Consider the following 16081-nt stretch of genomic DNA (forward strand, 5'->3'; position numbering starts at 1 on the left):
TTCGGTCGTTTATCCAAAGAATTCGTCCAGGTCCGAGGCTTTGTGTTCATTTTCGTAACACAATTATTTTTTACGGCGAGGAGTTGCTAGCCCCACGCCCAACCCCCAAGCTGGAGGGCCACCCCTTGTCGGCTGTCCGCGACTGCTTATTCAATATATTCGCAGCTTCTCTCCAAAACTGGAGGGTGTCTCCTCCATCCCCAACCTGAGGACGCGCCATGCCGTGGTGACAGGGACCCACCTAACATAAATTTTATTATTATATAAGGACGTATACAAATTTAATATTATTTGTAAATGGACATATAAAGGCAAGAAGTGAAGTGGTTGACAGATCGATACACCTGAAGATTGCAACATACTGCCGAAACATGTAGTGTAGAAGCGATAAATGAGATTGTATGCACTTGGAAGACGGTTAATACATACACATTATCTACGGAATGTTTATGCATCCTGATACCGTTCTTGGATATAATATCTACATGGGCTTAACAAGGTCCTGCACATTCACTAGAAATACCCTTCGTTCTTCAGAATGAATCGAAGAACACACAACAGATAATTTATTAGTGGCACTAGCGTATATATTTCGTGCATGGATGAAATTATGTTCGTAATGTGTTATATCATCCCACTGGTTACGTACTCAATTCAAGCCCAACTGAACTTCGGGCGTGCACCAGCATATGAGTGACCATATTAGTACACGACAGTTCACGAAACTGTTTTTTCTTTTACTGTATATAGTATATACATACTCTGATGTAAAGTGGTGACATTTTTTGTAAATGTATAAGTTACAGTATACTAACTACAACAGGCTTGTGGGAAAGTTCGCCCAGCACTTGTTCGTCCGTCTAAACGTACATACCATCAATCACAACACAGTTACGTGACATGTACTTACTTGAATGAATTGTATCGTGATAGCAGATTTGCCGACGCCACCCCCTCCTACAACAACCAACTTATAAGTTTGTGCATAACTCAGTCGATCGTTCTGTCTCGACATATTTAAAGCGGACTTCTTGGCACAATACACAGGAAATATAACAATATATATACCACACTAGTTCCACTTCATACTAAATAAAGGTTGCATCCGCTGCAACTGCATACATACAACCTCCTCTCACACAGCTCCCTTGTTATCTACTGATGACTTCCGATGCTTCCGATCCTTCCGATCCTTCGGATGCTTCGGATTTCAACTTTTCTTTGTCACGCCGCAACACGTATCCAAAAGAGTGTAGCACTATACAACTTTGTTTCCCAATCTGTCACCAGAGTGCAACACTGCATAGAGATGAGCACTATGAGCACTATCGACCCACAACGAATAGCAGCTGTTAGAATACAATGATGACAATGATTATTTTTATTTATTCTCCCGATGGCAAATGTTATTTGATTTGCTACCTAAAAGCGGGAAGTAATTAAAGTGCGGGTTTCGGGCAAAAATACAACGGCTGGGGGTCCACGTGCTTCTGACCAGGGACTCTCCCGAAATAGAATTGGCCAAGAAATGGAGGCAGATGCAATGGAAGAGGTAGAAATAGAAATACGACGAAGCAAGAGAAGAAGTTGTGATGGAAGACAGGGATCATGCAAAGTTAGAGTAAGATTGTTAAATCAAAGAAGAGAGTTGCGGGAAAAAGAGGATCTGAATTGTTATCAGAAGAGGAACTGATTACGCAGTTTAGCACTGTTAGAAGCCGTAAAAAATCCAAGAAATCGGTAACCGATGACGTAAAGCAGGGAACTAATAGACACCAAAATTTAAAAGAGTCACGGAATCATAATGAAGCCAAGGAAAGGAGAGAATAAGAGACATTTCAACAGGCACATTCGGAAGCACAGAATCTGGGAAATGAAGGTACGTTACAAACAATGGAAAGGAAGACCTTGGAAAAGGTTTCAAGAACAACAGAAATGGGGAATTCAGTGACCTATGTTTTAAAATGTACGATATAGGGCCGTACAGCATCCACATAAAAGTCAAGAAGCCGGATACCCCTCATCAGTTGAAAGAAAAAACGAAAAGAAGTGGGGACAATTTGACATCTTCAGTGTTATGTCTAAATCTAAGATCAGCTTCCAATCAATTAGACAATATGCTCGATTTATCTTGGATATCACTGCTATCATCTTCATACAAAATTTTATCCAATATTCTTCTCTCAAGGTTAAGTTCATATGTAGATGAAATTATTGGGGATCATCAGTGTGGGTTTTGACGTGACAAATCAACTACTGATCAGATCTTTTGCATTTGTCAGATATTGGAGAACAAATGGGAGTACGATGAGACAGTATGAAGAAAGCAGTCTTCTGGGATTTGGCACCGTGTATATGTGGGGTTAACCGACGTTTCGGGGGAACGTATCGCCCCCATCTTCAGGGTTGAAGACGTATAAGTAAATCTGCAAGCGACAACACCGTGAGACACGGTCAAGCAGACTTATACTTCTTCAACCCTGAAGATGGGGGCGATACGTTCCTCCGAAACGTCGGTTAACCCCACATATACACGGTGCCAAATCCCAGAAGACTGCTTTCTTCATACTGTCTCATCGTACTCCCATTTGTTCTCCAATATCTGACAAATGCAAAAGATCTGATCAGTAGTTGATTTGTCACGTCAAAACCCACACTGATGATCCCCAATAATTTCATCTACATATGAACTTAACCTTGAGAGAAGAATATTGGATAAAATTTTGTATGAAGATGATAGCAGTGATATCCAAGATAAATCGAGCATATTGTCTAATTGATTGGAAGCTGATCTTAGATTTAGACATAACACTGAAGATGTCAAATTGTCCCCACTTCTTTTCGTTTTTTCTTTCAACTGATGAGGGGTATCCGGCTTCTTGACTTTTATGTGGATGCTGTACGGCCCTATATCGTACATTTTAAAACATAGGTCACTGAATTCCCCATTTCTGTTGTTCTTGAAACCTTTTCCAAGGTCTTCCTTTCCATTGTTTGTAACGTACCTTCATTTCCCAGATTCTGTGCTTCNCTTCGACCAAAAAGGGATTAAGTGACTGGAGGATGGAGAAAACTGCACAATGAGGAGCTTCATAACTTGTACTCTTCTTCAAGTATAATTACAATAATCAAGCCAAGGAGGATGAAGTGGGCAGGGCATGTAGCACAAATGGGGAGAAAAGGAATACATATAGGATTTTGGTGGGAAAGCCTGAAGGAAAGAGACAACTGGGAAGACCAAGGCATAGGTGGGTGGACAATATTAAACTGGATCTTAGAGAGAGAGAGAGAGAAAGGATGGGATGGCATGGATTGGATTGATCTGGTTCAGGATAGAGACCAGTGGAGGGCTCTTGTGAACACGGTAATGAACCTTCGGGTTCTATAAAATGCTGGGAAGTTCTTGAGTAACTGCAGATTTGGCTTCTCTTAAAGAAGGGCTCAGCTCTATAAGTAAGTAATTAAGTAATGCAAATGCCTCGTCCGCGATGAACATGTACGGAAAATGTTCAGCTCTGTTTGGTAATGGTGTGGGTTTTGGCAAATTCAGAGCTCTTTGTTATAGTAGTTCCCCAAATTTTGAGTAGTCCAGAACTTCTCCATCCGACATTCATCCATTCATGCCATCAACTACAAGGCTGCACCATAGCTGAAGCAATTAGTCGCTGGCTTCCCACCGCGGTGGCCCGGGTTCAATCCCGGGTCTGGTCAAGTGGGATTTGTGGTGGACAAAGTGGCACTGGGGCAGGTTTTCTCCAAGTACTTCGGTTTCCCCTGTCTTCATTCCACCAATTGCTCCACAATCACCCTCACCTATCATCTGGGGCTGGTACAATAGGCCAGAAGTGGCCGCAGTACAAGGGACTTACTCCCACCCCACTAGCAATAAAAAAAATGCCAGCACCTAACATGATGAAGTCCTTTGTTGCATTTACCACAGCTAACAGCACGATGCTGAAACCCCCTTTGTAATTGTAGTATAAGGAAACTGATTTCATGAGTTTTTAATGATAATATGTTTGCCATCAGCTGCCCCCAGATTATTCCAAAATTGATGTAGATGGCCGAAATCACTAGCGATGTCAACCCATTCCTCAGGAGTTCTGGGAAACTGCAAAAAAAAAAAAAATTAAATAGAAAAAAAAATACAAGATACATTTAGTAATAATAACAATAATTTTTATTTACATTCAGGACACTCATGATGGAACAGACACTGAGTTACATGGAGAACAATTCCCGACACCGGCAGCCCTTACTGTATCACGATCATCAGTTCTTCCACCACCACCCAAGAAACAACGTCTACTTCGACTAATTGCGAAACAGAGTGAGCTTCTACAGAAAGCTTGTTCGTGTCTAGACAAACCGAAGGAACCCAAAGAAAATATTCATACTATTGCCAAGGCTTGGGGTGAGAAACTCAATACGCTCAGCACATTGGAGCTTCAGCAAAGAGCTTTAGTTGAGAACGCTATTAGTGATATACTTCTTGAGGTGAGTCTAGGCACTCTACACAGATATTCTGTGAAAAATCAACGAGGATCATCAGCTGATGAAGAAGAAGAAGATAGTTATTGTGATGATGACGATGTAGGTGTTGGAGGAGGAGGAGGAGAAGAAGTAGAAGAAGAAGAAGAAGAAACCCATCAGTCTACTCATTTACATCGTCTCATATCCTTTTTGTTTCGATGATAATTTACATGCATGGGATGTAATACGGTCGAAGACATCAGAGAGACGCTTGATTTAGTCTCTCACTATTTAGTGAAAGTGGTATTATCTCATGTGTAAATTGTGTTAGATTAAAATAATACCTACAAGTGGTTACAAACAAACTTAAATTGGCACAACAGATCAAGATCCTGCATGAAATTTTATCACAAATTAGTAAGAAATCATCAGTTAGTGAAATTTTCTGTGACCTAATGAAAGCTTTTCATACTGTAAATCATGACATCTAAATTAGAGTATTATGGCATAGTAGGTAGATTTGGTGAATTAATTAAATCATACTTAAGTAATAGGTATCAGAGTAATAATTAAGTCGTCGTATGCTTCAAATTATGTTTCAGCGTGGATATTGGTTAAACATGGAGTGCTCCAAGAGTCGATTCTTGGACCCTTATAGTTTTTATTTTATATAAATGATCTACCTAAATTAGTAAAAGGCAAAGCCTTAGTGATACTCTTTGCAGATGATACTATCTTTACAATATCAAATTCTGATTCAGTGAAGGTGAACCAAGATGTTAAAGTACTGTAGTTCTGGAAATTACACAAAAATTGTTTAACTCAAATAGAATGCTATTAAATTATAATTAGACTAACTTTATGCAGTACCTTCCAAATATTAGTCATCGGACTTTGGATGCCACTGAATTCAATACTTATAAAATTAATTCTACTAACTCCATTAAATTTTTAGGTATTATAATAGAATCTTCATTAACATGGAAAAAACATATTGATTATATAAATTCAAAGTTAAATTTGTTAGGCTACATGGTTCATTCCCTCAGACCTGTATTAGAATTCTCCTATGTTCATTAGGTGTAAATTATGGCATCATGTTGGGGGTAATTTGCCATACAGTAGATCTTTATAACCCCGAAACGAATTGTAAGAATTATCATGAAAGCCAAAGCAAGGGATTCCTGTAGGGAAATGTTTAGTAAACTTGGAATTTTAACTCTTTACTCCCAATATATCTTTTCAACTCTTATGTTTGTTGTAAAGCATAAGGATTTTTTTCACAATAAATACTGACTTGCATAAAGTAAATATCTGCCAAAATTTGGACTTTCATGTTCCTTTAGTAAGTCTAACTAAAGTTCAAAAAGGAGTACATTATTCTGATATTACCTTATTTAACTCTCCACCCCCCAATATCAAGCAAGCTGTACATGATATTAATAAATTCAAACATAAACTGAGAAAATCCTGTCGAGAATACATTCTCATGCAGATGTGGAGATCGTCCCAGTTACAGTCACAACTAAGAATTAGAGTTGTCATCCAATAGCATACACAATTGTAATAAAATACTGATAAACATATACAATATAATAAGTTAATTTTAGTAGTTAAAAGTACTGGCAAAACTTATACAATTTGTACAGTTACAAGTCTATTTATTAAAAATTCAATAGTTAAAACACAATGTCATTAATGAGTATTGTATAACATATGCATACATTAATAGTATAATAAATTTAAATAAGGACTAGTATACAGTGATATAAAAATTGTGTATGTAACTAAAAACTAGAACACAGGCTCACAATCTTGTCTTCTTTAAATTGTAAAGTAAGACAGTGTCTCACATCTTAAAAAGATTTATAATTAAAATATTCCTGTAATGAATAAAAAGGATGTAAATATAAAAATTGTTTTAATTGTACATCAAAACTCATTGTGTCACTCGATATATCCTTAATATGTTGTGTTAGATTATTATAGACCTTTGTTCCTTAACAGTAAACTCCCTTTTAGTATTTACTCAAATTTACAAGAGGTTGATGGGGATTAATTTGCTGTCTGGTATTTTTTCTATGAATCTCTGAATTTACTATGAATTTGTTTCTGTTTTTTATCACAAAGAGCATGAGAGGTAGTATGTACTGAGATGCCAGAAGCAAGATTTCTAATTCTTGAAATAAGTTTCTGCATGAATCCCTCAATGTTATATATGTTATTATAAAACATTGCAAAATTTTGTCCAACATTATCAGAGCAGCAAAAAAAACTTTATTATAATACATTAATTTCCAATTCTAACAATAAAAGGAAGACCACCTGGAACATCATAAAAACTGTAACAGGCAGAAAGTTTAACAATGCTGGTATACAGGCTTTAAATATAGATGGGAAATTAACGGATAATCGTCATACAATTACAGAGTCATTAAATAACTATTTCCTAACCATAGCTGATAAAATTAATACTAACAATACTAATCTTGGCCACAGTATACACGATGATGCTTTTAACTATCTGTCTCAGGCTTTCACAACTGCCTTCCCAAAAATTAAACTTAACTATACATCTACCAAAGAGATTGAAAACATCGTGTTCTTAAAATAAACAAATTCTAATGGATATGACGAAATATCAGTTAAAATTATAGAAATTAGCGCCCCATTTATAAGCTCTCCTCTAACTGATATCTGCAATCGAGTTCTCTCAACTGGTGTCTTGAAGAGTGTAGGTAAAGGAAGGAATGAATGAATAATGGCCAATGAGATAAAATAATTGTATACTAGTAATTAAATTACTCATTGGAAGAATATTTTTTGTCTAAGTTGTCATCCCGCTTGCTGTTTTTGACTGTATTTTACTGTATTCACAAGTCTCCCTTATGGGGATCTATGGATCTATGAATGGAGACTGCTTGCTTGATTGCTTTTACTTTCATATTTTATAACCTTTAACGATGTACTTATTGACAGTTTTTGACAAAAGGTTCAAATTGTGATGCACAAGTATAATTAACTTTTATCTTCGTAATTCATAATCTTATTATTTATTAGTGATGTACTCATCGACATTGTTCATGTTAACAGTTTCATTGCTAGTTTCATGTTTTGTTAGTCACAGGCTTTTCAATAGAATTTTGTGTTTCACTGTTCAAGATATTGTATTCTAATAAATAATTTGTAACTAGTTGATATGTTTCAAATATACCCTACTGCACTTGAATTTTAACTTATACAATGAGCAAATCATTGATACAAAACAATTATACAAAAGAGGACTTACCTTCATATACTCCTGCAGAACGTACATAAGCACTTCACGTTTCAACAACAGCAACGCTTATTGCAGCAGGTGACATGACAGCTGAAAAATTGAGGTCTTCAAAGTTTCTTCCTGTAGCCAGATACCTCAGGGTCACTGCTAATTTTTCATTCAGTGGTTAACTCTCCCTCATATTAGTGTTCTTCCTTATTAAAAATGGTTTGACCATTTTCAGCAACTTATCAAATGTTCCTTCACTCATACGAAAATAGTTTCTGTAATCTTCTGATTCCGTCACACCAGTTTCTTTTAGCAGAACAACATGGGAATACTTCACGTTTTTGTAACCAGTTTTTCATCCAGCGCCAGCGCTTAACATTTCGTTTTGTACCTAATGCTAAAATTATAGCAATACATGCGTTTTGGCAAAAATTCATCATAACACTCAAGAAAACCAACACAAAATAAATATGCTTCTCTCTTGATGAGTTGAGCGGTACTGAAGCAAATAATGTCATTTCAAATGATCATATAAGGTTGAAAAGTAATAAATGAAGACTTCTGGAGGTAATGACATTATTATTGATCATGTAAGGCCTGCTTAATGAATGTATGTACTGCTGATGCTTAACAATAGGTCTATACACCACGATATAAACTGTTTAATGTGGAAAGCAAAAGGAACCAAATCCTTTTAATGGAAAACAAGTCGGCTGAAATATTTACTTTCTACTCACATAATTTTGTCTTGCATCATACTTCTGGAAAGTTATATGATAAGAAATGTACTTGAATGTACTAGTAAAGAATAAAACAAAGAAAGCATGAAATAAAAGATTGAAGGAGGAACTGCAGGGGCAAAGAAACAAAGCAACAAAAGGAGAAAGCATATTTATACTAACATGCATATATATATATATATATATGTAAATACTAGGCCTGGAATTTTGACTATAAGAAGCTATGGAGGTGAAACTGTGGGAATGGACTGAGGTTTGAGGCTGACCAATTCTTGGTGCCCAAAGACATAAGTTGTGAATGTATAGCACAAACTTTATTGTGTTGTATCTGTCTAGGAACATAACCACATGGCATGCCAGTTAACGATAGTATGTGATTACAATAAACTAATATGCTTTTTTAAATACAATTTGGGAATTTGTACAAAACTAATACGTGTAAGAAATTCTGTTTATCATTTTAGATACTGCTATTAAAACAAACACTTAAAAAAATTCATATGAGGCACAATAATTTCAGAGAAAAATTTATGCATAGCTTATTAAATATGAAAGAATATCACATATTTCAGCAACCAATCTTATAATTCTATATCTTAGCAATGGACAACATATACATTTTTTGGTATTAAATACTCACATATGTACAAATAAAATAATAATAAAAAAAGCTTCCCACAATTGTATGCTTCTTTACAAGCTTATCTAAGAATGTGCTAATAAAATCCATCACTAATTTACCTTTTAAGTGTAGACTGAAATGTGGAACTAGTTAAGGTCACAGAGCAATACACAAAAATTGTACATTATAACAACTACAGTTTCTGTAAATAATAACAAATTGAAAATATATTACATGTAGAATTATTATACAGATATTAAGACTGTGTACTTCAATTATGACTCCATGCAGTCTTGTAGGTGATTACCAAGATTTTAGAGGAAACTCCTGCATCCATCTTCAGGGTAAGGAGACTATGAGGTGTTGTAAGCCCAAAGGCCACAATCTAAACTTTCACTGTCATCTCGCATTATACAAATGGTTCATAATATTACATGTAACTTTAACCTTTCAGTAGCACAATAACCACTTAAATTGTACCCTCAGATAGCAGGAAAATTCAACTACCAATTCAGGACTGGTTCTTTTGAATGACACAAAAAAAATATGAATCAACTGAAATTTCACAACAAATGGCTCTTTATCTTTCAATTTACAAGTTCTAGTAGTTTAAATGTCAGCAGCCATCAGTTAGTGACACAAAGATCATAATATAAAACCGATGAACCAAACCATGGTAACTCTTAAACAAAAAATTAATATACCACTTTTGTGACAGACCAGTATCTGGTCCATATCATATTCTTTGGTAAAAAGACATAGATACAACTAAATTACTTTATAAACATTTTTAATGTTCATAACAACAAATTTCAGACATAGAGAACATACATTAACACTCTGAATAACATTAAATCCATATTTGTTCTTAACCAATTTGGAGATCATGCTCTCACAAATTTTCATAAAAAAGGCTGGAAGCTACACATCCCTGGAAGTACCAAAGTTGGTTGCTGCTTCTCATCTCTCATTTAACATCAGTTGTTCAGCTGCTTTACAACATATCCCAGCATTTAGAATAGACTTTTGTACTTATGGCAACTGCAGTAAAATGTAAAGTGAGATAGGGTAAGCACTGTACTTGTGTCAGTAACTGCAGCACATCAGCCCTATGACATATCATGTAAATTAACTGTATTCCAATGTAATATAAGACTACATGCTGATGACCACAGTTAGATTCCCAGCAGGCCCAGAGACTTCTGTCTTTACCACTGCATCCAGATCAGCTCTGGGACCCACCTAGTCTCCTATCCAATAGCTTTCCTCACATGTAAAGCAACTATTGTGTGAAGATGGCCACTCACCTCCATCGAGTGCCAACCTAAAGAATGCAGTTAACTTTAACATTGGTTAATCAAACTGAATTTTGGCTGAAACTAAATAAATGGGCACATGACATTACCTTTACAGATATAGTTCAATACATTTTGAGTATGCTGATAATGTTTGACATACATTATAACCTCTTATGGGATAATTATATAATTTCATTTATAGTTTTTTGATACATGGTGTTTCCTTGCCAATTAATTTAAAGTGAACTTCATTATTTATACACGCATGCTATGATGCACACTTAGCTTACTTTACAGGCTGCAATGTATCCAGAACAGAACATTCTTTCAGCAGGTCTGATGCCACCAACTCTTTGGCTTACAAGGGATATCACACATCTTTCTGAAGAAAATACATACATGGCACCTATTACAATCATCTGATAATAATAAATTGTAACAACAACATTACATTTGTAACATTATATAGAATAGCTGTACTAGAATTTTAACATGGCAGCAAAAACATTATGTTTATAAAATACATCATAACAAACACCAATAAGATCCCACACACAAAACATGCATATGACATTTCTGTTTATCAGAGGACTTGAAAATGGAGAGACAGAGTCCTAGGCCAAATGCAACATGAGCTCAAATACTGAAAGACAACTGAAAGAAGAAGGGTGGGGATATGACATTGTAACATTTATTAGAAAAAGCATTCTTGTAAACGAAAAAGATTTGATTTAACCACAATTTCTCAACTGCACAGGTTATTAGGCATCAAATAATACAATAAATGGTAAATACTGAATTGGAAAGGATAAGGATGCAAGCAATCATGGCCTGTTTTAAGGTACTATCACAGCATTTGCCTAGAATGAATGCAGAAATCCTCAAACAGAATATCCAAGCTCATGGCTGGGAATCAAACCTGTGACCTCCTGCATATAAAACAGGAGTGCTGATCATTCAACCACAAAATACACTAATTGACTTTCAATATAGATAACATAATGTCACTTTTAGCAGCTCAAACTGTATGGTGTCAGATGAGAGGATTAGTAAAATAAGATGTGGAAATTTTAGGTACTAGCACAGAATTTTGACTGGAGAAACTTGAAAATCATAAAATACCTCAGTCAGGAACACCAATCTTGAGTTGAGTTTTCAGCAAAGAATCTCCGAAATATGAAGCAGAAATGCCAGCCATTCAACTGTGATGTTCATCGTCTCTTATGTAGAAGCTGTAACTTCTACAGTGAAGATGGAGGCAGTAGGTATGCTTGAAATGTCAGAAGCTACTCCTTACAATACACACTGTTACAACCAAAAAGATCTTTCAGTATACAACAAAGACCACCATGAAAACCTGAGTGGTTCTTACACTTTCCTTTCTTGGCGATCATGTGATTGGATGTCGAAGTATGTAGGTTGTCACACTGGAGGCCCATTATAACAAAACACAACCTATGGATATTAATATATTCTTACAGAAACTACACAACCTTGAGAACTAAATCTACAATCTGTATCTTCTCCTGCCTGTTTATCCTGACTCACCATCTGTCCATCATTAAAAAAAATGTAAATGGAAGGATAATAATAAAATGGATCTTAAAGAAATGGGATGGGAGACTGTGAACTGCATTCATATGGTTCACCACAGGGACCTGTGGTGGGCTCTTCTGAATGTGGTAAAGACCTTCAGGTTCCAGAAAATGCTGAAAATTTCTTCAGGAGCTGAGCAACTATTAGCTTCTCAAGAATTCAGCTCTATGTAGTTACACTACAAGGCACAAAAGTTTTCTGCATACTTCTTCGTGGTGTGGTATTTAATCAAGCACAGGGACAACTTTACTTTTACCTTTCAATATCAATTATGTCTACATTATATCTGTTGACAGGTTACGGCAGAACTGATCAGAGTCTTGGCTCAGAATTATGCATAATGAAGAGCTAGGAAGGTAACACACTGACAATGTTGGTAACATTTGTTCCTTCCACTTCAAAATGGAAACGGCGTTCATTAACCTGTTTCCATTTGTTTCTTCAATCCTAAGGACAAGGAAGAGAGAAGAAAGAAACATAGCTAATACAAGTATAATTTGTACTAACAACAAAACATCAGGACTACATAACAATTTTGATTATCTACAAGAAAATTATTTGAATGTAAAAGCAACCAGTGACACCATAAGTGGAACTTACTGATACTCCTTTGAGATTTTTGTGGGGATTCCTTCATTCTTCAAGATAAATGCCAAGACACGTGTTAGATCAAGTAACAACAGGTGAGTTTTTGTCATTTAAATAAAGTGGACAGAGCTCTGAAAATGACATGAATATCAACCAACAAAACGTTGCAAGTCCCACATGCCTTGGAACTGCAGCCCCGCTGTAACTTAAGGATCCCTGGCTCTAGCCACATATGATATAGAAACAGAAGCTAAGGCAAAGGAATGCAGCACCATTGCCAGATCTTCATTTCAGCTCCAAGCACCAGAGAGCATTGCAAGCCTGCAGCATGTCCAGCTTGGCAATAGACCAAGCAAACAGGTGACCAGTGGTCAATGCTATTTCAAGGCAGATAGCACTCAGTGCACATGCAAGGGATCATTAGATCACAGTACAAGCATCTGCTCCAGTTTTTGTATAGTAATATTGCCATGACAAAGGTAACACAAAAATTCCAGAAATCAAGATTTCTAACTCAAGAATTCAGGCTTAAATGAACTTAGTGTTTCATTATATGGGGGGAAATTTATGCTCATTTTCATGCAGCTTTTCCCATTATTTACCATTCACATTAAACCCATCCAGAAATAACTGTTGTATAAAGGTAATGTGTCACACATTTCTTGCAAACTCAACATATCCAGTGTGCAATATACCACTGGGCATGCACTAGAAGGAGCCCATAATGGGCTGCAAATGTCTACTTCACACTGGGTGCAACCAGGCCTCGCAGCATGTCAAATGAGTTACCATCAGGATGCACACTAAATGGTATCCCATCCTGTCCTCGAACTCTCAGGAAGCCAAAATCATCCACACCAACCACTGTAGCTTTCTGTGTGGATCCTCTTGAACCGATCACGGTAATTTCAGCATCGCTGTGGACAAACAAATTCTTGATGTGTGCTGTGTTACAACAAATGACTCTCACTTCACCAAAGTTAAAACATCTCAATGATGCACAATTTTGTCACCTGGGTTATGACAGCATGCCATCTAATAGGTTGGTACTAATGTTTTGGAGGAAAATACTGCCTCCATCTTCAGATATTCTTCACCAAAGATAAACACAGCAGCTTCCTCTGAACCACTGGTAACCACATACCAGACCACAGTGTTATAAAGTGATGATAGCAATACACATTTTAACAACTATTTCATATCTGCACAATAACTTACATTATGTAACCAATGAAATTATCCAATTTATACTAGCAATCTCTTCTGGGGAGGCAGATAAACAGCAGGGAAAGACACCTACTACGTTGCCAAGTAAGCGACAAAGAAGACCACCAGCAAGTAGATATGATGATTTTTTATGGTAACGACATCTAACCAAGGTAGCTGGGATGAGTCACAAAGTAACTTTAAACTTATTCAGACTAACCATAATACATTAAATGTATTTCACCAAAACATAAGAGGACTGCAACACAAAATCGATGAATTAACTTGTATGCTGCACAGTTTTGATTTAAATCCGCACATTATTTGTATTACAGAGCATTATTTAGTTGAGCCGAAATTATTGATGATAAAACCTGAGAACTACTACCTGGCCTCCAATTTTTCACGTCAACTCAATACTGGAGGTGGTGTATGCATCTATTGTAAATCAGATTTGACATGTAATGTAGTGGACATTTCCAAATATTGTATAGAAAAGGTTATAGAGGCCTGTGCAATACAGATAAAAACTGGTAATATTACCTTTATATTTTTATGTATTTATAGATCTCCCAGTGGGGATATACAAGTATTTATTAATCAACTGGAAGTAATTATGAAGCTCTTATACAAGCCAAAGCTTGAAATTATACTATGTGGAGATTTTAATGTCAACTTTCTAAGTAACTCAAATAATGTTCACCAGGTAATCTCACTTTTGCAAACATATAACTTGTGCCATGTTGTTGACTTCCCTACAAGGATAGCTAAAGTGTCAAGTACTGCTATAGACAATATTTTTTTGGACTATAATAGATTAAATACCTTCCATGTGTGCTCTGTAAACAATGGGCTTTCTGATCATGACGCACAATATCTAGTGGTAAATAATGTTTTTGGAACTCAAATGAAAAAGAATAGACTTGTTAGGAAAAGACTATTAACCAAGTCTAGAGTCTTAAATTTTATTGACATGTTGCAAAATGAGAAATGGGACAATACCCTCAGTAACACAGATGTTAATGCTAGTTTCAATACATTCTTGAATACTTTCTTAGTTATTTTTGAATCGTGTTTTCCAATGCAATTAGTGGTAAATGCTGCATACAATAATCAGTGGATTACTAATGGTATTAGAGTGTCTTGTAGACGAAAAAAATCTCTCTTTATAATGTGCAGAGCTACTAGTCATCCTCAATTAAAAGAGTATTATACTCGATATTGTGCCATATTAAAAAGAGTCATTAGTAAAGCAAAAGAACTGTACTATAACAAATTGTTATCTGAATGTACCAACAAATCCAAGGTATCCTGGAAAATTATTAATAATGAAGTAGGTCATGCATCCAAAAAGAAGTTTATTCCATCAGAATTAAGAAGTGATAATAAAAAAATACACATCAATAAAGCAGCGGAGTCTTTTAATACATTCTTTATAAACGCAGTGGAAAAGCTAATTGGCCAGTATCCTATATATGAAGGTGTACATCCTATAATTAGAAAGAGCCTTCTTGATAAGTTTCCTGAAATAGCTAATATTCCAATTACCTTAACAGAAGTCTTAAGCACAATCTCTTCACTAAAGAATAAGACTTCCTGTGGATACGATGGGCTGTCCAATAAAATTATCAAGTTATGCGGTGAGCAGATAGCTAAACCACTCACCTATATCTATAACTTATCCTTATATACTGGAATATACCCAGATCGGCTAAAATATGCCAACATCATACCATGTTTTAAAAAGGGTGATGCATCCGAAATATCTAACTATAGGCCTATTTCTCTGTTGACAGGATTTTCCAAATTATTTGAAATATTAGTCTTTAATAGGTTAAAACAACAGTTGACAAATAATAATATTATTGTTGATGAGCAATATGGATTTAGAAATGGTGCATCGACACAAAATGCAATTTTTAACTTAACAAACTCAATATATAAAGCATGGAATAATAAGGAACTGGTAGTAGGTATTTTTTGTGACCTTACAAGGGCATTTGATTGCGTTAACCATGACTTGTTAATTCAAAAGTTGGAACATTATGGAATTAGAGGATCCATTTTGAAATGGTTTGAATCATACTTATTTAACAGGAAGCAGAGAACTCTATTACAGACTCAAAACCTTAACACTTCTGTTTCCAGATGGTTAACTAGCAGGCATGGTGTTCCCCAGGGCTCAGTATTGGGTCCATTACTGTTTAATGTCTACATCAATGACTTTCCTAGTATCCTAAAAGGTCTAGCTCATATCATTCTTTACGCAGATGATACCACTATTATTGTT

The 16081-nt window shown here is 35.8% G+C and overlaps 3 protein-coding genes across 10 annotated transcripts in view; 1 reads left to right on the top strand and 2 right to left on the bottom strand.

The window, feature by feature from the left end:
* LOC111863907 (ras-like protein 2) overlaps window positions 1–1167 on the bottom strand; it is a 28510-nt gene extending 27343 nt beyond the window's left edge. The window contains exon 1 of the mRNA XM_023850722.2: window positions 911–1167. Within this exon, the coding sequence (XP_023706490.1) occupies window positions 911–1015 (105 nt within the window). The 5' untranslated portion in view covers window positions 1016–1167. The remainder of the gene's footprint in view (window positions 1–910) is intronic.
* A 143-nt stretch (window positions 1168–1310) lies between these two features.
* On the top strand, window positions 1311–10824 carry LOC117282266. The gene is made up of 3 exons (XM_033751260.1): window positions 1311–1879; window positions 4195–4623; window positions 10699–10824. Exons 1-3 carry the CDS (start codon window positions 1805–1807, stop codon window positions 10822–10824), a joined length of 630 nt encoding a protein of 209 aa, XP_033607151.1. The 5' UTR covers window positions 1311–1804.
* The window catches only part of LOC111863940 (biotin--protein ligase), a 34316-nt gene continuing 27011 nt past the window's right edge, over window positions 8777–16081 (bottom strand). For 7 of the 8 annotated variants that reach the window (XM_023850775.1, XM_023850779.2, XM_023850776.2 and 4 more), the window contains one exon: window positions 8777–13502. In XM_023850775.1, the coding sequence (XP_023706543.1) occupies window positions 13325–13502 (178 nt within the window). In that variant the 3' untranslated portion in view covers window positions 8777–13324. Of the gene's footprint in view, window positions 13503–13598; window positions 13715–16081 lie in introns of all 8 variants that reach the window. The other variant, XM_023850777.2, reaches the window with a different exon arrangement.

This window comes from Cryptotermes secundus, unplaced genomic scaffold (genome assembly GCF_002891405.2).
Source record: "Cryptotermes secundus unplaced genomic scaffold, Csec_1.0 scaffold171, whole genome shotgun sequence".
NCBI classification, from domain to species: Eukaryota; Metazoa; Arthropoda; class Insecta; order Blattodea; family Kalotermitidae; genus Cryptotermes; species Cryptotermes secundus.